The 19,492-nt window shown below is 37.2% G+C and overlaps 1 protein-coding gene across 2 annotated transcripts in view; it reads right to left on the reverse strand.

The window, feature by feature from the left end:
- Positions 1 to 1,880: 1,880 nt before the first annotated feature.
- The window catches only part of PPP2R5E (protein phosphatase 2 regulatory subunit B'epsilon), a 75,106-nt gene continuing 57,494 nt past the window's right edge, over positions 1,881 to 19,492 (reverse strand). Inside the window, exons 5-15 of one of the 2 annotated variants that reach the window (XM_081935610.1) lie at positions 18,966 to 19,058; positions 18,379 to 18,509; positions 18,219 to 18,278; positions 15,406 to 15,514; positions 13,243 to 13,296; positions 13,077 to 13,127; positions 11,593 to 11,712; positions 10,110 to 10,237; positions 6,434 to 6,535; positions 5,620 to 5,763; positions 1,881 to 4,121 (exon numbers count right to left, since the gene is read on the reverse strand). In XM_081935610.1, coding sequence (XP_081791736.1) covers positions 4,022 to 4,121; positions 5,620 to 5,763; positions 6,434 to 6,535; positions 10,110 to 10,237; positions 11,593 to 11,712; positions 13,077 to 13,127; positions 13,243 to 13,296; positions 15,406 to 15,514; positions 18,219 to 18,278; positions 18,379 to 18,509; positions 18,966 to 19,058 — 1,092 coding nt within the window. In that variant the 3' untranslated portion in view covers positions 1,881 to 4,021. The remainder of the gene's footprint in view (positions 4,122 to 5,619; positions 5,764 to 6,433; positions 6,536 to 10,109; positions 10,238 to 11,592; positions 11,713 to 13,076; positions 13,128 to 13,242; positions 13,297 to 15,405; positions 15,515 to 18,218; positions 18,279 to 18,378; positions 18,510 to 18,965; positions 19,059 to 19,492) is intronic. The other variant, XM_081935611.1, reaches the window with a different exon arrangement.

Below are 19,492 nucleotides of genomic sequence, written 5' to 3' on the forward strand. Positions count from 1 at the left end.
GTGTTTACTGTCTACATAACCTGTGTTATGCCTGACTGCCCCTATTTTCTTGCCACTTGTATGATTCATGCACATGGTATGGCACTCACTATTAAGTGCTTGGTTTTTCTTGAAGAAAGGCTATGCTTCAATTATCTATCAAGTGAGATTGGGCAAGTGCTAACTTGGGCATTTTATGGCCTTTGGGTCATAAAATGTCCAAGTCCTGCCTGTGTCAGTGGCATCAGATGGCGCATTAGCAGTATCAGGAGAACAGCAGTGAGGGGGAAGGTGGGGAGCATCAGGAGGCCAGGATGACAAAAATCAGGTTGGTAGTCTTCCACAACAGTTCTTTTCAAATAAGTCCTTTAAAAAAACAAAATAATTTTAAATATTAAGTGCCCTGAGCACCTGGTCCCTGATATTTGAATGGACAAAGGGCCCTCATTTTAAACTGTTCTTGGCTACAATCTGAAGCTCTTACATGAATATGTTGGCAATGTCCTTGATCCATCCATTGTCTGATTCATGGTCCTTTTCTTCCTTTCCTCAAACTTGCTGAAGATAGCCATTTTTTTCTGGTTCGTCTACTCATTTCACATGACCCAAGTATGTGAATTACTGCTTGCCCATCACCACCTCAACATAAATATTGTCCAAGATTGACTGGTTCTTCAAGAAGTCCTTATTACTTTCAGTAATTAACTCCAAATTCATTATTTGAAGGTGGTTTTTTCTCCCTTTTATTCATTTTGCAGACTTTACAATGCATTTGGGCTATTTCCTCTATAGAAATAATATTTTCCTTCATGATCTTGTGGAAATTTGTCACTGCCTTCCTCCTCTTTATCTCTTCCTTACTTCTATATTTATCTTTTTTGAGCTAAAAATATGTTGCATTTAGCACTTTTTCCAATTTGCTATAAAATTGTTAAATGTGTTCTACCTTTATGGATGTAATAGAGGCTTAGATTTGTACAAGTTAGTTAGACTTGTATAAATTTGTTATAATTTTGTCATTGGGAGGGGGGGACAGTTAACACCCTAGCACTTACATAATAATAGCCATTGTTTTGCTAGCATTCATCTAATATTTTGTTCCTTATTTTACCTATGTGAAAATATATGGTTGGGATGAACTCATTTTTTGTGCGGAAGCTGTTTTTATTCTAGTCTTCACCAATATGGCATCTGCAAGAGTCCCACTCCAAGAGCCCCTCTCCTAGAGAGATGGGTGGCTAAGAAATATAAAAACCAAACAGACAAACCTAATATTTGTGAAGGAAATGAAATGGAATCAGGCTAGAGCAGGAGTCAGCAATCTGCGGCTCTGGAGCCGCATGTGGCTCTTTCATCCTTCTGCTGCAGCTCCCTGTTGCCAGTCGGTAAAAAGAAAAAGGACTCCATGCTAGGAGGAGACTCTATGATGGGGGAACTGGACTTCCAGTCAGCAGAGGAAAAAGGATGTTGAGCTAGGAGGAGAGTCTATGGTGGGGAAACCAGACTTCCGGTTGGCTCCAGAACTGAATGAGGAGCTTCCGGTTAGGACCTTTGTGGCTCTTTTGAGTGTTTAAGATTGCCGAGCTCTGGGCTAGAGTAATCAGAGCCATCTTGGTTCTTTACTCAGAGAAAGTCACTTAATGGAAGGCATCTCATATTAAATGTTTATACCTCTTCAGATAGAAACCTGCCTGTAGAATATTTTTCCTCTCTAAAGAAAAAAATGATCTCAAAAACTGTCCCTAAGGTAACACTGCTGAAAACAACTGGAAGTCACTAACTCTAAAACATGAATTTTTTTTAAAAAAAAGCTACTTTAAAATATTTTAGTTACAGAGAAACAGATTAAACCCAAAACCTACAATAAAAAAGGACCGTCAAAATCAAGAAGGTCTGAGGGATATGATTTGTTATAAATTTATTTCATCTTCAGAATTTCAGGTTGCACCTTTGCTCCAGCACTTTTTAAAATAGAACATTTCGCCTATGGCAACATTTGCCAAGTTTACATTGAGTCCCAGTCAATGTTCTTAAAAGAGGCTTAGATTAATATCATTAACCATGTTGTGTTTAGTGTTATATATGACTAGTTTAATTCTGAATCCCCCAACCCACCCTGATTTAGCAGTGTCAAGTTTTTACAAAGCTCTTCAATTCACAATATCAGTATGAAAGACCCATATGTACAAACTGTGACCTGATAATCCCAAAATATCAGATAGGATTGTTTTTCTCTCTCTCCCAGTTGTCTTGGGGGCTGAAGCTGGGGCAGGGGGTGAAAACAATAAACCCACAAAGTCTACCAAATATGTATATGGCAGGAAGAAAAAAACATAAGCTTATAATTAATACCACATTTTTGTCAATGTCAACAAGTTGTAAATTCATGTTTGCAAATATCACAAAAGACTCATGAACAACAACTCAGTTTCATACTGTAAGTAATGCTGGATCAATGGTTTAGGATTATCAATCACTGTTGTCATATGCTGTCTATAACAGTTCAAAAGCATCCTGGAGAAAAATCCTGAAAAACACATACCTTACGGTATATAATAATGCACCTGCATTAGCTAAATATATACTGTACACAAGTCTTATCAGCATTTTATCTACCAAAGATGTGAGATTCCACTTTTAAATACAAAGCAGATAGCCAGTAATGTATACTTATAATACAGCCCTCTTTTTTCCTTTGTTTTTTAAACCTGGAACAATTTGGTCACAATGCACCTTTGATATAAAATCATTTTAAATTTTATTATTAATACTCAGGACATTAGAATTGCCAGAATTGGGCTATTCTTCTTTCAACAGCATCTTGAGAACTGCTTTTGATAACAAATAAAACTGGGATTGGCATCCACCTTTAGGATGCTGAAACATGTTATCCATAATCCATTCCAGCTCAAACCAAAAAAGACGTTACTGTGATGAGAAATACCATTAGGGTGCAACTCACCACTAAAACTTTCCTCCCCAAAGATTACATCTTTTCTTTTTTTTCCTTTTGGCTGGAACGTTTAATAAATATATATCTAGAGAGGGAAGGCAACAACTTCAAATAATTCAAACTCTTTACTCAACTCATCCCTCACCTGTTAACACATATTCGATCCATCATGACAGTCAGACCCATTTCATTGGTGTATTTTTTAAAAAATTATTTTCAAATGGCCTAAAGAAAAATATAGCAATACAATAATTTAGCCTCAGTATTACTAACACAAATCTGGTCATATGATCAACGGTGTACATTTAATACTGATCATATATTGAAGTCTGTGTTGCTGCCACTGCACACTCAGTTAAGGATTGGTGAGATGAGCTTTGATTCACTGTCAATTGATTCATTGACGAATTCAGAGCATACTTCCCAATCCTGATTATAACCACCTCATACTATTTATAAAGTTCACACTGAAGGAGCACCAAAGCAAGTCTGGTACTCAAAAGTTGCTTATACCAGGAAAAAAAACTTCTTAGTATTAAGGACCTCTATTTTTCATGGCCCTATTCTGTATAAACATTCAACTCAAGAAGATGTGCAAAAAGGAGAAAAAAAAGTCAAATTACATCATAGTTATCAGAGGAGAAAGATGTTACACAAACTCATAAGAAAATGACAATCTTTTTTCTCTTTTACTATAAATACATTTAACAGTTTAGCAGAAACACAAGCTAAATTTAAGATTGTTCACATTTGAAGTTGTATCACTCTCTGCTAATGATAAATAAGGAACAGGTCCTGACAATGGAATTTGGACATAGCAATTTTCATCAACAGATCTTTTGAAGACTGGTTTAAAGGGTTAAAACAATGATTTTTTTTTAAGTTCTGAAAAGTCCATCTGTTGTCCAAACTTTGGATTGAAGTCCTTATTTTTTTTACTTAGAGACAGATATATACAGTGCTGTTGTAATAATGAAACAAATGTGAAATCTACTGTAAAGTTGCACAATACAGAAAACTGTTGCTCCATCTTCTACTACATACATGTGTGACTCCACAGGTTAATTAATGTTGCTTTGTTTCTTTTTGTTAAGTTGGAATTATTCCATCACGTCTAAGACCTCTTTTCAGTTCCAAATCTTCCAGTTTCTTCCATAGTTCTTCACGTTCTTTCTCTTTTTTCTTCTCACTAGCAAAATTTTTAAAAAATGGCAACATTTTAACACCTGAACCACTACAAAACAGCATTAGATGTAAATTATGCACCAAGCATCCAATTTTGTCTGAAGAATTCTAAAATTGAATATAAAAAAAGATAAACTTCATAGTAACATCATGGATTTAAATAACAATACAAACAAATGGTGCCTTGTAATATTCAATTATTTCAAGTCCAAAAGTTGCATCATTGGCTCTCATAATGTATTTGAATTTCTTCACTGTTGAATTGAAAATGTGCTCTAGATAACAAACAAAAGATTGCTAAAAGTTAATGAAATAAAGCTATGTATCAAATATATACTGTGGTATTTTTTTTGTAATTCCTGCATTTAAAGCCATTTAAAATTATATTATGTTTAATGTATCTCTTCACTGAGAAGTTACCATTGCACAAAGTCTAGTATAAACCTGCACGAGAGAGGTACATTTTGTGTCTAGGAATTTTTTTTTGTTCTCTCCTTACTTATTCTTATGTTTCCTTATTTATGAAAACATTTGTTGCTAGCATTAATTTTCACACTGAACTGTAATTTAATGGTGATCAAAAATTTTAAGACCAGCTTTTCACAAAATAACTATTTTAGATTTGTATATTTTTCCTGTTTACAAGCTTTGTAATATTTCATTTTCCATTTTTCAAAGTCCAACTAATCTACCATCAAAATCTGTATAATAGAGTGAATCATTCATTCCTAGAATGAAAAATAATATATATCAAACACATGTAGAAAATATAGTATTGTATGTTCATGAACAACCTGAAATCTTAGAACTTTATTTTAATAAAAAACAAAGCAAAAACAAAAGGTTTGCATCCTATAGCTCATCAAAGTTTTCTTTATTTATAATTACCATATTGCTATCAATATCTTGTTCTAAACAATATTATGGTTGGATTTGTAATAATTGAAATGTTGGCTTTATTTTATTTTTTTAAATAAAAGAATAAACAAATCACCAATGAAGAACCATTCTTAAATTTTAAAATAATTTCTTTGATTCTTATGTAAAAAGGACATAGCTTTAAAATATATTTGATGGAAAATTGGTGAAAATTAATTTTGACAATCTGAGTTTAACTAATATAAGATTCCAGCCAAGATGCCAAAAGCATGATAGTTGTATGCTTGACATCCGAGGTTGTACAATTTCTTTATGAATAATCAATCAAGTTTACAAAATGATTCATATTATAAGTAGCAACTTTTTATATGAGTTTTCCTAGAAATTCCTGCATATTAAAGCATTCTGTCTAGTTGAAAGAAAAAAGTTAATAAGAAAGCATAATATAGACTCAATTGGTTTGTACCACAATGTAGAAAGCTCAGATAATATTAAGAGCATCTATTAACCCACCAATTACATTTCATATTTCTAATTTTTTTAAAAAAGCAGTGAGCCATGAGAGCCTGGTAATCGAATTAAACAACATCGTGGCCTCCAAAAATATGTGAGGCTATACTAACCTAACAAGGCTTGATGACATACAGTACCCTTCGCTTTGCTTGTGGGAACCCCAAGTCTCACAAAAGAAACGACTTTCACCAAGTCGCAAATTGCCCAGAGTTCCCGAAGTTTCCTCATTAGTTTCACCTGCTGCTTTGGATAAGCTGAAATTTCAGACAAAAGATGAACTATAATTGGAGAAGGATTATTAAGGAAAAGACAGAGAAACATTTTATCTAAGGTGCAACTAATGATTGTATGAATGACACTTCTTCTAGATCCTGCAATGTCAAAGCCTTGGATGTATCAAGATAACAGATGCAGAAAAGCAGGATTGAAAATGTGTCACTTTGCTCAGAGATTTCAGTAAATGATCAGGTAGAAATCACAAGGGTTAGTGTCAAATACCTTCTCACTCCACCAAAAAGTCTAGTATATTCTGAACACTATCTTCAAGCAAAGTGATGATTAAATTGTTGAGGGGGTTATTATTATTATTTTGGTAACTGTATGGTTTTTATTAGACCTAAATTCTTGATACATGTAAGTCTTTAATAACATAGAGCCAAAAGAAGTTCTGTGAGGAATGCAAGTTCACAAGCTACGCAATGGGTACTGTATCTCATAAAGGGAGAAAAAAAATAACCATCTATGTCTTGCAAGGGCCAGGCTAATGAGCATGCAGGAAGAAAAAAAATGAGGCATTGCAATCAATTGTGTGTGAAAATTATGCAATTACTGCAAAGAGGGAGGGAGGGAGGGAGGGAGGGAGGGAGGAAGGAACCAAAAACTGCAGGCTTTATGCAAAGCTGACAAAAAGCTTTAAAAAGTTACCGCTGGCGATCTGACTTGTAAGTTGCTGTGAGCTCATCAAACATTGCACTATTCATTTCCATAAATGCCTTCAGCACATTGTATACTAATGCCACAATAGCCCTGTAAAATATGAAAGAAATTCATCAAAAAGGTTAGAAAACATTTTGTTGTAGATTTGCTGTGTTCATGTTTCTAATATTCAAATTCCTTTCATTTTACTCACAAAAGGGAAACTATTCTAATCTAATCTCAAAGACCTTTGAGACACTCTTGGAGACATTTTATTTGAATGATTCACGTCAGCTTCCATTCTACAATGTTTCAGGCTTTTGTCCATCTACAACATTATTAAAATTGATTAATGTATATCCAAAAATAATAATTTTAAAAAATGATTAAACAAATTTTCTGGATGCACTGGCCATAAAAGACAATAATTTTCTTTTGATATATGGCCTTTCCTTATTTCCCCAAATCTATTAGTAACCCATGCAATCTGACCCAATGCTAGAAAAGGAAATTTAGACCTATATTTTAATAATGCTGACAGATACAAAGTTGAAAAACAGAAAGAAGATAAAATAGTTACTTGAAGGCACAAGAGAAAAAAACACATTTAAAATTATTTCCCACACTATAATCTTTAAAAATGTGGAACCTCAGAAACTTTACTTTACTTTACTTTTATTTAGACTTTTATACCGCCCCCTCTCCCCAAAGGGACTCGGGGCAGTGTACAGTCAGATAAAACACATCAATAGGTAGAAAATACAAACATAAAAGAGGAGACAATAAGAAACTGTACAAAAGCAAAGCAGTTAAAAACAATATTTAAATAACCCTAAAAATACCCAATTAAAATATCTGCCAGGAGGTAGAATAAGACTATGAATGGGCCAGGCCGGCTAAACGGAACAGGTGAGTCTTCAGTTTTTGTCGGAAGGAGCGGAAGTCGGTGGTGGTTCTGATATCGGGGGGGAGGTCATTCCAGAGGGTTGGGCTCATCACAGAGAAGGCTCTACTCCTAGGCGCCGCCCGTTGGCATTGCTTAGTGGACGGCACCCGGAGGAGTCCTTCCCTGTGAGAGCGAATCGGTCGCAGGGAAGTGTGTGGTAGGATGCGATCCCGCAAGTACCTAGGTCCTGAGCCATGGAGCGCTTTAAAGATGGTAATTATCACCTTGAAACGCACCCGAAAGACCACAGGCAGCCAGTGCAGCTCGCGCAGGAGCGGTGTTACGTGGGAGTACCTAGTACTCCCCATAATAGCCCGCGCGGCTGAGTTCTGGACTAGCTGCAGTCTTCGAGCACGTCCCAAGGGAAGCCCCATGTAGAGGGCATTGCAGTAGTCCAGCCGAGACGTCACCAGTGCATGAGTGACCGTGCGTAGGGCATCCCGGTCCAGTAGGGGGCGCAATTGGCGCACCAGGCGAACCTGGTGGAACGCCCCCCTTGCCACGGCTGCCACATGGTCATCCATTGACAGCCGGGCATCCAGGAGGACGCCCAAATTGCGCGCCCGTTCCACAGGGGGCAATTGCTCGCCCCCTATGGTCAGTGATGGAATCAACTGACTGAACCGGGGTGCCGGTAGCCACAGCCACTCAGTCTTGGAGGGGTTGAGCTTGAGTCTGTTGTCCCCCATCCAGACCCCGACGGCTTCCAAACACCGGGTCATCGCCTCGACAGCCTCGTTGGGGTGGTCTGGGGTGGAAATGTACAGCTGCGTATCATCAGCGTACAGATGATACTCCACCCCAAAACCACGGATGATCTCCCCCAGCGGCTTCACATATGCGTTGAACAGAAGGGGCGAGAGGACCGACCCCTGAGGCACCCCACAAGTGAGTGGCCTTAGGGTCGACCTCTGCCCCCCTGCCAACACACATTGCGTCCGGTCGGAGAGGTAGGAGCCGAACCACCGCAGAACGGTGCCTCCAACTCCCATCCCCCCCAGCCGGCGCAATAGGATACCATGGTCGATGGTATCAAAGCCGCCGAGAGATCTAATAGGACCAGGATAGAGGAACAACCCCTATCTCTGGCCCTCCAGAGATCATCGACCAACGCGACCAAGGCCGTCTCCGTGCTGTGTCCGGGCCGGAAGCCGGACTGGCGTGGGTCTAGATATTCGGATTCCTCAAGGTGTCATGGAAACTGCTGTGCCACCACATTCTCTACAACCTTCGCTAAAAAGGGAAGGTTGGAGACTGGACGATAATTAGCTAGCTCCGTCGGGTCAAGGGAAGGCCTCTTGAGTAAGGGCCTCACCACCGCCTCTTTCAAGGCGGCAGGTAAGGACCCCTCGCTCAAAGAGGCGTTCATCAAGCCCAGTAGCCAGCCTCGTGTCACTTCCCAGGATGCCAGTACCAACCAGGAGGGACACAGGTCCATTAAACATGTGGTCGGTCACAGCCGTCCACGCAACCTATCCAAATCCTCGGGGGCAACAGAATCAAACTCCTCCCAGAATGGTCTCACAAGACTCACTGTTGGCGGCTCCTCTGGTCCACTGAAGGGGGCCCATCCGCTCCGGATCTGAGCGATTTTGTCCTGCAGATATTCCCCAAACTCCTCTGCTCTGCCCTGTAAAGGGGCTTCCCGCGTCCTCTGTGATAAGAGAGAGCGGGTCACCCGAAACAGGGCGGCAGGGCGGTTATCGGCGGACGCAATAAGAGTGGCACAATGTCTGCGTTTGGCCACTCTTAATGCCACAAGGTAAGTCCGTGAATAGGCTCTTACCTGTGTTCGGTCAGATTCGGAGCGTGAGGACCTCCACCTGCCCTCTAGGCGTCTCCTATGGCGCTTCATCACCCTCAGGTCCTCGGTAAACCAAGGAGCCCGGGTGGGTCGTCGCCGCAGGAGAGGCCGCAAAGGCGCAACTCGGTCCAGGGCCCCAGCGGCCGCCCTATTCCAGGCGGCCACTAGGTTCTCGGAGTGAGAGCGGGTCAGGGCTACAGGGAATGGCCCAAGCTCCGTCTGGAACCTATCCGGTTCCATCAGGCGCCTGGGGCGGTACCAACTTGGACAGTTTGGTTCCGCCTCCTCACGGTGGGGGGTAGCGCCAGGGAAGTCCAGCCGGAGACATGAGTGATCTGACCATGACAGGGGAGTGATGGTTACATCCCCTCTTCCCAGATCACTCGTCCACTGTTCAGATACGAAAACAAGGTCCAGAGTGTGGCCACCTTCGTGTGTGGGGCCCTGAATTAATTGGGTCAGGTCCATGGCTATCATGGAAGAAAAAGATCTTTATTATAAATTTAATAATACTGATCTTATTAGGCTCATACCTAAACATAGGTGGGCGCTATTTTGAAACTTTAGTTTCACATTCTTCTTATTCAGTTCAAAATAATTTTCTACCGCAGAGCACACTGAGTAAAACAACACCTTATGAAAAGCATTGTGAAGATTTTTTTTTTTAAATAAATCAAATCAGGTTCCATCCCCAAAAATATGCATTTTCAAGTAGCAAAGGGATGCTTTATTCTTTGTCAGATGATTAAAATAATATCATGGTCTACATTTCCCTAGTTGGTGCTGGTATACAAAATACTGAGTAAGTATGGTAAACTACTGATAACATTACCACCATTCATATGTAGTTCTCCATATTACAATACAAAATAAAGCACTAAATTCAAACAAATGTACTGAAAAAATCAGCAGCAACAGCAACCACAACAACTTACGGATTCCAGTGTTCTTTGGAAATCCTGTATAGACTGGAAAACATGATAGGAAGTATTACGTTGGAATTCTCCTCTATCAAACTCATTATGTATTCATTATTCCAATAGTAAAGTGCTCTTTCAGCCACCTTGAAATTTTAAAAAAATAGTATTATTTTCAAAACTGCTTATGACTAATTGCAACAAAAGCAAATAAAAAAACTTTCCCCCGAAAAAGAAATTATAAAGGTAACACCCAACTGACAAAAGCAGGAATTTGCTTAAGTAGAGTAAATTTTCTTAGTTATCTCCCCCAGAAATCTGATAAAGTTTTCCCAACACAAGCAGAAATATTTGGTATGCATGCACGTGTGAGTGTATACTGATCCATAATTGTCTGGCCCTTCAGAGTGAATTACAATACTCCATCCACCATCTTGCCAGTGTTGACCATATCCCTACAAATATTTCTGTGTTGGCGGGAGGAGAGAAGAGAGAAAATAAAGTAAAGCAAGCTCCAGACAAAATTAATAGCTGGGAAGGGGATGTGGGGCAAGGACAGAGTTCTCAGGACTACAACTGAAATATCGTAAATTATTTCCTATTCCAGATTACTGACTTCCAAGAAACTATCAGACTAGCCCCCAGAACGGTTAGCCTGGCATATACCAGAAGGAAAATGGAACGTTCCACGGAACATCAAATCAATACATCCTGCTAATTTTGTATATCTCTAATTAAATGTTCTTAATTATTTCTCTCTTTGGGGACCTGAAATATTAAATTACATCTGATAGTGTCTATTGACACAGAAAGATGAGGGACAAAGAGTCCACTGTACTTAGCAAATGATCTTTCACAATCATATATACATTTTCCATCTATCACTCTAACATATTCTATTAATTTTTCTATGATGTCCATGAGCAATTAAAAGAAACTTTTTTACACCTATCTCCATTTATTTTTCAGTAAACTGTAATAATTTTATTAGAATGGATCCAATACTGTTTCTTTCATAACAATCTCCTACTAGAAAGAAAAGTGTGAGTGTTATATGAATGTGAAACTCGCTTGTCACAAACTGTGAAAATCTTGCATGAAGAAACAAAAATCCTGAACCTATTCATCTAAAAGGAACAAATATTATTGCAAATTTCATTACATTTTTCCAGCAAATAGAATTAACATTGTCATTTTAAAAATAATGGCAGTTATAATACTAATAATATCAGCAACTATTACTAGTATAATAATATCACACAAAGCCATTTACATCTATCTGATTGAAATTTGTCCAATCATCACCTTATATTTAATTTGTAATAATAGAAATGATAGAAATGGGCTTCTGAAGAAGAATTAGATCTAATGAAGGTCAATTCCAATCAAACTCCACATTAATATGAAGCAATTTAAGCCATTTCCTAAACTCCAATCTGAACCTAATCTTGCAGACATAACACGTTTATAATAATTAGTCTCATCTAGTTGCAATACTGACCTGAAAATGAGGGCTAGAGACACATTTAGCTAATTGTTTAAATAAGGGTTCCTGAATTTTGACAAATTGTGAAGGTTCAATCACATCCAATATTTCTTCCAGCTCTCCAAGGAACATGACCTAAAATAAAATTTAAAAAAAATATGAAATACTGTACAAACATATTTTCCTTACAACCTATATATTATGTTTCCAAAGAAGCATCAATTCAACAATTCAATTTTATGAACTAAAGTACCATATTTTTCAGAATACCGGTAACACTTTCCCCCCCCTAAAAGAGGCTGAAATTTTGGGTGTGTCTTATACTCCAAATGTAGCTTTTTGGGGAGCTTTTTTTCAGCCCTAATAAGGTGCTAACAAGTGAAGGGATCGATCTGAGATCTTAATAGAACAGAAGATAGGTTCACTCATTAGCACCTCATTAGGGCTGGAAAAAAGCTTTGAATATTTTTACTGCAGCATACTGTTGGAAAAATTTCCCATTCTTCCAGCTGGGAGAAGCGGACATGAAAGATTTTTGGGAGATAATCCTCTCAAGGGTAAGGCAGAGAGTTCCGGTGACTATGTGATTTCTATTCAATTTCTATTATTTTGGAGATAGTCCCTTTAAGGGCAAGGCAAGGATTTTTCATATGGCTATCTGAGCTTTCTCAATGTTTTCCAGGCAAGCGCTTGGCTGGTTTGTTGATTCAGCTTTGTTACATTTTTACAGGTGTGAAGTGCTTTTGGCTGAATGCCCTGACATATAGTTAAGCTTATTAAGAGTTTCCCCTCAGCCTGGGGAAAGAAAAAAAGTGTCATTTTATTATACTATTGTGTTTGCTTGCTTTTCTGGTGTTATTGGAATAAAAATGAATGCCTGGTAGGCAGAATTCCCCCCCCCCCTATTTTCCTCCCCAAAAATAAGGTGCATGTTATACTCTGGTGCATCTTATACTCCGAAAAATACAGGTAATGTTCGTTAATACTAGCTGCAATTATTGGGCTGTTTCTTCAGAAATGCTGTAAATACATTTTAATTGATAATATCATGCAAAACATGTTTCAATATTTTTTATTGCTTTGTATTTCAGATTGGCATCTAATATTTAAAATGAAAGTTTAAATATTACTTTTAAGAACATCCTTTTATATTTTCAGATGGCATTAAGAAAGAATTTCTTTATTCCTACCACAATATGGGGCCTAATAATATTGTATTATATAAAAATCTACACTGGAGTGATGATGACAACAAATGAGAAAATATTCATTATGATATTACAATACAAAATATATTCCTTACAGATTAGTGGTCAGGAAGTTGCATGCAAATAAATAAGGGGCAATGCAGATTTTGTTACTTTGACAAGGACAACCAAGGACTTTATGTTCCTCTTAAGAATTATTTGCTAAGGACAACCAAGTCTTTATGTTCCTCTTAAGAATTATATTCTTCTCTTTATTATGAAATACAATTGATTTCTGTTCATCAAATATACCTCTTTTTGACTGCACGTTTTCGGCCAGAATTTCATTAAACCTCTAATGACCTAAATTAAAGCAGAAAAAGTAAAGAGACCAATTAGAAATAATAATATATCAGTCCACAAAATTTTTATTCAATATTTTAAAATGTTCATCTGTGCATGTATTTCTTATATTTACAGGTTCTGTGAGTGAAGGGTCTTTCTCTAGAAACTGCACAATGCAATACGCCAACTGCAGAAACAAAAGAAAACATGCACATTAAAATATTTAATTGAAAGGGAAACAAAAATAGTTATAAGCAATTAAACTTGATACATAGTTTGAATCATAACTAGTAAGGACAGAATGCCCATTAGTTCTACTTTTTACCACAGTGTCTTCCACCTTTCATTAACTGCAACTATAGTCTGGGGGATTCCTTTAAAATAGAACAAGGAGCAATGAAGCTGTAATATAAAAGGACAGATTGGGAGCTTCCTTCTCTGTCTGTAAGTGGGCGGTTTGGGATATAGGTCTTATTTCACTACAAGCCATACTCTGCTTCTGCAAGCAAGACTTCAACCCATTTGTTCTAAATCACATTCCACTGTACAGGTAGTCCAGATAATACAAGTCATGTATTTTATGACTTGTGGACTGCCAACTGCCAGAACTCCTTAGACAGCCATCTTCCTCACCTCTGATTTAAACAGTTACAAAAAGACATTTCTAGTAGTTCTTGACTTACCACCATTCATTTAGTGATCACTTAAAGTTACAATGGCACTGAAAAAAGTGACTTGTGCCCATGGCAACATGATCAAACTTTAAACTTCGGAGGCTTGGCAATTTACGAAGGTTGTAGTATCCCAGGGTCATGTGATCACCTTTTACAAGCCTTCTGACAAGCAAAGTCAATGGGGAAGCCAGATTCACTTAACAACCGTGTTGATAACTTAACAACTGCAGTGATTTACTTGGCAAGGTAGTAAAATGGAGTAAAATTCACTTAACTTGCTTAGCAATGGAAATTTGGGGCTCAACTGTGGTCATAAGTCAAGGAGTACCTGTGTGCCAGAGCAACTACATAAATGTGAATTTAATAACATTTACAATTCATCACTATATAATTTGTCTTTAAGATATTTTTCCTTTACATTTCTGAAAGCGTTAAACACCTCCTGAGATCTTATGAGATGAGTTAGTAGCTTAGTAATTAGTAGTAGAAAATAGATATATGAAAAGTTAGCAAGGCTACATCTGCAGGAACGTTAGAGGAAATGTTTATCAAACAATGCTTTCACTGATTGAGGAAAAGATTAGGCATGCAGTAGGGTAACAATTATCAGTTTAAGAAAAGAAGAATATTATATAACCTAAAGTACAGGAAGCAATCAGAATTCATGCTGGATATTTCGCACACCATGATCACATCTGACACAAGTAGTTAATTGTATAACATCAGAAACAAGTTTTTTTTAGCTCTATCCATACTCCTTACTGGATAGAGCTTGTTTTTAAAACATAAAGCACTCCTCTTATTGTCTATAGTTCCATTTCAGATGTAACCTTCAACTGACATAGAATTCACCAAGAAGCAAATTAAGAAAGGAAAAAAAAATGTAAGTAGATTATTATGACTGTTTGCTTTTCCCCAATCAAATATGGGGACATATTAAACCTGATTTTCCTACTTTGAAAGAAAGACGGCAGCTACTAATAAACAGACACAGATATAGATAGCTGCTTGACCCAGAGCCTATTTTATTTTTGGTGACATAACTCATTCCATTTCTGTTCTCATCCAAATGTGCTAATTTGTAGGGTGGGGGGAGGGCTTCTGACTCCCCAAGCTGTATAAAGATTCAAAATCTTTCTTTTGTAGCCTCAGAGCATCTTTCAAACAAGCTGTTGAATGTTACTGGTATGATTACTGTAAATCACTGACAGTTTTCCATGACTTTAAGGTAGAATAAATGCATTAGAAGCATAAAATAGTTTAACTCTTAAAAAATTAAGGGAACCTACCCAGCTCTGAATTTCAATCATACTGATGTGGCTTAAATCTATGCAATATCATTCACTGTAGCACCGTTACCAAAACATCATCCATCTTTCTGCTAGATGTAGTAATAGTACTTATTGAGATAACTCATTAAGAATCCAGTCAAATGTGGTCTATTTGATAAACCTAGTTTACAACAGTGAACGGATTAGAACTATTTGTGGACCCAGCATGTGCTTCTTTATGCATGGTAGTAAATTTGTTTTAACTTAATAATATTGTACATTGTTTATAGAACAGAATGTGACACAATTCTTACAAAAATGTAATACATAACATAGTACTTAAATTTCTACCTGTGCATGGAACAGCGATAGACTTCTAACGGTATGTAGAGGGATCAATACTTTCACCAAAAACTGTTTATGCTCTGCTTTAAGAGGTAAAGCAAAGCCATTGATAATACTAGAAATAAGAAAAAAAGATTTTTTTAATTTATTAATTTGTAATATGATCTATAATTTGATTTTCCTCCAAACGAACTCCATCTTCATTTTATTCCCACCACAAAAACCTTGTGAATTAGGTTGAGTGCAACTGGTCCAAACCCAGTCAGTGTCCATGGTGAAGAGTGGACTTGAACCTAGATCTCCCTGGACCTTGTTCTACATCTTACTTATAATGTACTCAATATACAATATACTGAAATCTGAAAGGAGCAAAACTGCTTCTGATCTGGCACAAGTGCACTTTCTGCAGCTGTAAGCAACTCCTTAAAGAGACACGTGTTTTTATGAAATTGCATAGAAGCTACGTAGGTTTGAGAAAACACTTTCTGAATTCAGAAAATGTTATGGCTATGTTATCAAAATACTGCACATTCATAATCACTGATCACTTATATACAGGTTTAGACTCTGAAAAGCCCACCACATGTAACACAGTGTGTATAATTCTATTTTGTTGATGATGACTGACTGATTTATTGTTCTGATTGCTTTAATTCCTGAGACATTCTGTACTGTTCGCTTATGTACTTTGTCCATTTGCTAGAACAGATCAGTCTATAAATACTGATAAAAAGCTAAACAAGCCTAGAGACTTTTCTCTGATTATTATGGTTCATCACACAATTAGCCAAAAGTTTAGATGGGATTTGGCATTTTTGTCACCTATTGATTCCTTCGCAAGGACCTTGAATTGGCAGATGTGGATGTTTGATTATGTTAAAGGTATCATAAGCAGAATGTTTACTGTGTGCACAATTATTAGGAAAGTGCGTATTTTGACTATATCACTTTAATGCATATCTTCCACCTCCAAGTTTATAAAATTGAATGCTTAATGGACATAAGCATTTCAGGTGATGTGCATTTGTGTAATAAGAGGGTGTGGTCTAAGGAGATCAACACCCTATATTAATTATGTGCATAATTATTAAGCAGCTTCTTTGCCTCGGGCAAAATGGGCCAAAAAAAGAGATTTAAGTGACTCTGAAAAGTCAACAAAAAATCTTTCAGATGGATGCAGCACTCTTGAAATTGCTAGGATATTGGGGGGTGATCACAGAACCAGCAAACGTTTTGTTGCAAATAGTCAACAAGGTCACAAGAAACGTGTTGAGGAAAAAAGACACACATTAACTGCCAAAGATTAGAGAAGAATCAAACGTGAAGCTACCAGGAACCCATTATCCTCCAGTGTTGTCATATTCCAGAACTGCCACCTACCTGCAGTGTCTAGGAGTACAAGGTGTTCAATGGCTCAGAGACATGGCCACGGTAACGAAAGCTGAAACTACTGAACAAGACACATAAGTTGAAACGACAAGACTGGGCCAAGTAATATCTGAAGACAGATTTTTCAAAGGCTTTATGGACTGATGAGATGATAGTGACTCTTGACCGACCAGATGGATGGTCTGTGGCTGGATCAGTAATGGGCACAGAGCTCCACCTCAAGTATGCAGTGGAGTACCCCAAGGCTCTGTTTCGGGCCCAGTACTCTTCAACATCTTCATCAACGATTTGGATGAGGGAATAAATGGGGAACTCATCAAATTTGCAGATGACACCAAGCTGGCAGGAATAGCCAACACTCCAAAAGATAGGCTAAAGATAGAGAAGAATCTTGACAAACTTGAACATTGGGCACTATCTAATAAAATGAAATTCAATGGTGAAAAGAGTAAGGTTCTACATTTAGGCAACAAAAAAGAAATGTACAGGTACAGTATAGGTGGTACCTTGCTCAACAGTAGTAACTGTGAAAGGGATTTTGGAGTCCTAGTGGACAACCATTTAAATATGAGCCAGCAGTGTGCAGCAGCTGCCAAAAAAGCCAACACAGTTCTAGGCTGCATCAACAGAGGGATAGAATCAAGCTCACGTGAAGTGTTAATACCACTTTATAATGCCTTGGTAAGGCCACACTTGGAATACTGCATTCAGTTTTGGTCACCACGATGTAGAAAAGATGTAGAAACTCGAGAAAGAGTGCAGAGAAGAGCAACAAAGATGATTACGGGACTGGAGGTTAAAACATATGAAGAACGGTTGCAGCAACTGGGTATGTCTAGTTTAATAGAAAGAAGGACTAGGGGAGACATGATAGCAGTGTTCCATTATCTCAGGGGTTGCCACAAAGAAGAGGGAGTCAAACTATTCTCCAAGGCACCTGAGAGTAGAACAAGAAGCAATGGGTGGAAACTAATCAAGGAGAGAAGCAACTTAGAACTGAGGAGAAATTTCCTGACAGGTAGAACAATTAATCAGTGGAACAGCTTGCCTCCAGAAGTTGTTAATGCCCCAATACTGGAAGTCTTTAAGAAGATATTGGATAGCCATTTGTCTGGAACGATATAGGGTTTCCTGCCTAGGCAGGCGTTGGACTAGAAGACCTCCAAGGTCCCTTCCAACTCTGCTATTGTATTGTTTTCTTGTCTTTTGAATGAATGAATAAATGAGGGTCAGGATATAATGGAAATGTAATTGTGTGATCTTGCATCTAAATTTAGTTTTTATATTACTTTTAATGAAGTAAGTTTTTGCTAATGTATAAATAAATAAATATAGCTTTAACATATAAACTCTGATGAAAGAGCAGTATATTTACATAATATTACTATATTTATATTCTTAGTTAGTTGTAAAGAATGGGACTTCATTACCTTCCTAATATTTCCAGCAGTTCAGCCACACCATTGAAGTGTTCAGTTTCATAAACAAACCTGCAAAGCAAATTGCATATATTAAATGTTCATATTTATTCAGTAATATTATCATGTAACACCAAAAGAAGTTTCTTGTGCCCCTATTCTTAAAACTTACCGTAAAAAAATATTATTAATCTGTTTTCTGATAAATGCTCTAAGACCAAGGAACTTGCCATAAATTCTGTGTAAGACTGTTTTTAAATAGTCCCGTTCCCGAGGATCTTCACTATCAAATAGCTCCAAAAGCTAATAAAATAAAGCAAAACACAACAGGTTACAAATGCTATTTGACTTTCATCTTTTAATATCTCTGAAATGCTTTATTCTATCCAAAATCTGCACTTTTCTATTTACTATGTTCCAAAATCACATTAGTTTTTATCTTTCTGCCTAATTCTTGCCATGTTTCTTTATTAGCAAGTAATAGCCAGAGGGTCAATTCAGATTTACTGCAGGACTTAGGGTATATTCATATGAAACAAGAAATGTTTCAATTAGTGGATTCTGGAAAACTTTTATATAAAATTCTTAGTCATGGCATTTACTATTTCTTGAACTTAGCTGTAATTCTCCAATATTAAACATTCATACAAAATATCCCTTGAACTGAATGAGTACAAGTAAACATTATTATTCATCTTGATTAACGAAGACTGGTATATCTATTAATACCATAAGATTAAATAAAATAGAGCTCTGTACCTGTAATACAAATTTTTGATCTATATACTTTTTGGCAATGCTGGGCTGAAATTCTTGGCTTTCCAAAAATCGTATGAAAAATTCATATACAAGCTGCAAAAAATAATAACACAGGTTAGTCCTGATTAATTGCATGTTGTAATTCTACTGCACATGTTAATATGTTATTATTTTTGTAATTTTTGTTAAGAAAAAGTAATTTAACATATACATTTTGATCATTTCAACTGCCCATCTGCTGCCCCATTTCTCATATACGGAAGCCCTAAATGTTCCCCATGTACACAGTTTGCTGACACCACTGTTCAATCCATTTTTTTAAAAAAAGTAAATATAAATCTAGACAAGTGTCTTATTTCCGTGGGTTCACATGAATCTTTGTGACTCAAATATAGTGCTCATTAACTCTTCTTAAAACTATCATCAGAAGAACTCAGCTAAGAACAGACACTCTCCACCTGTATACTTGTTCACTGAATTGTCAAATTTCCTAGGAGTAATCAACAGCATATTCTTTTTCTCTCCAC

The sequence above is a fragment of the Natrix helvetica genome (genome assembly GCF_964273705.1).
Source record: "Natrix helvetica genome assembly, chromosome: 1".
Taxonomy (NCBI): domain Eukaryota; kingdom Metazoa; phylum Chordata; class Lepidosauria; order Squamata; family Natricidae; genus Natrix; species Natrix helvetica.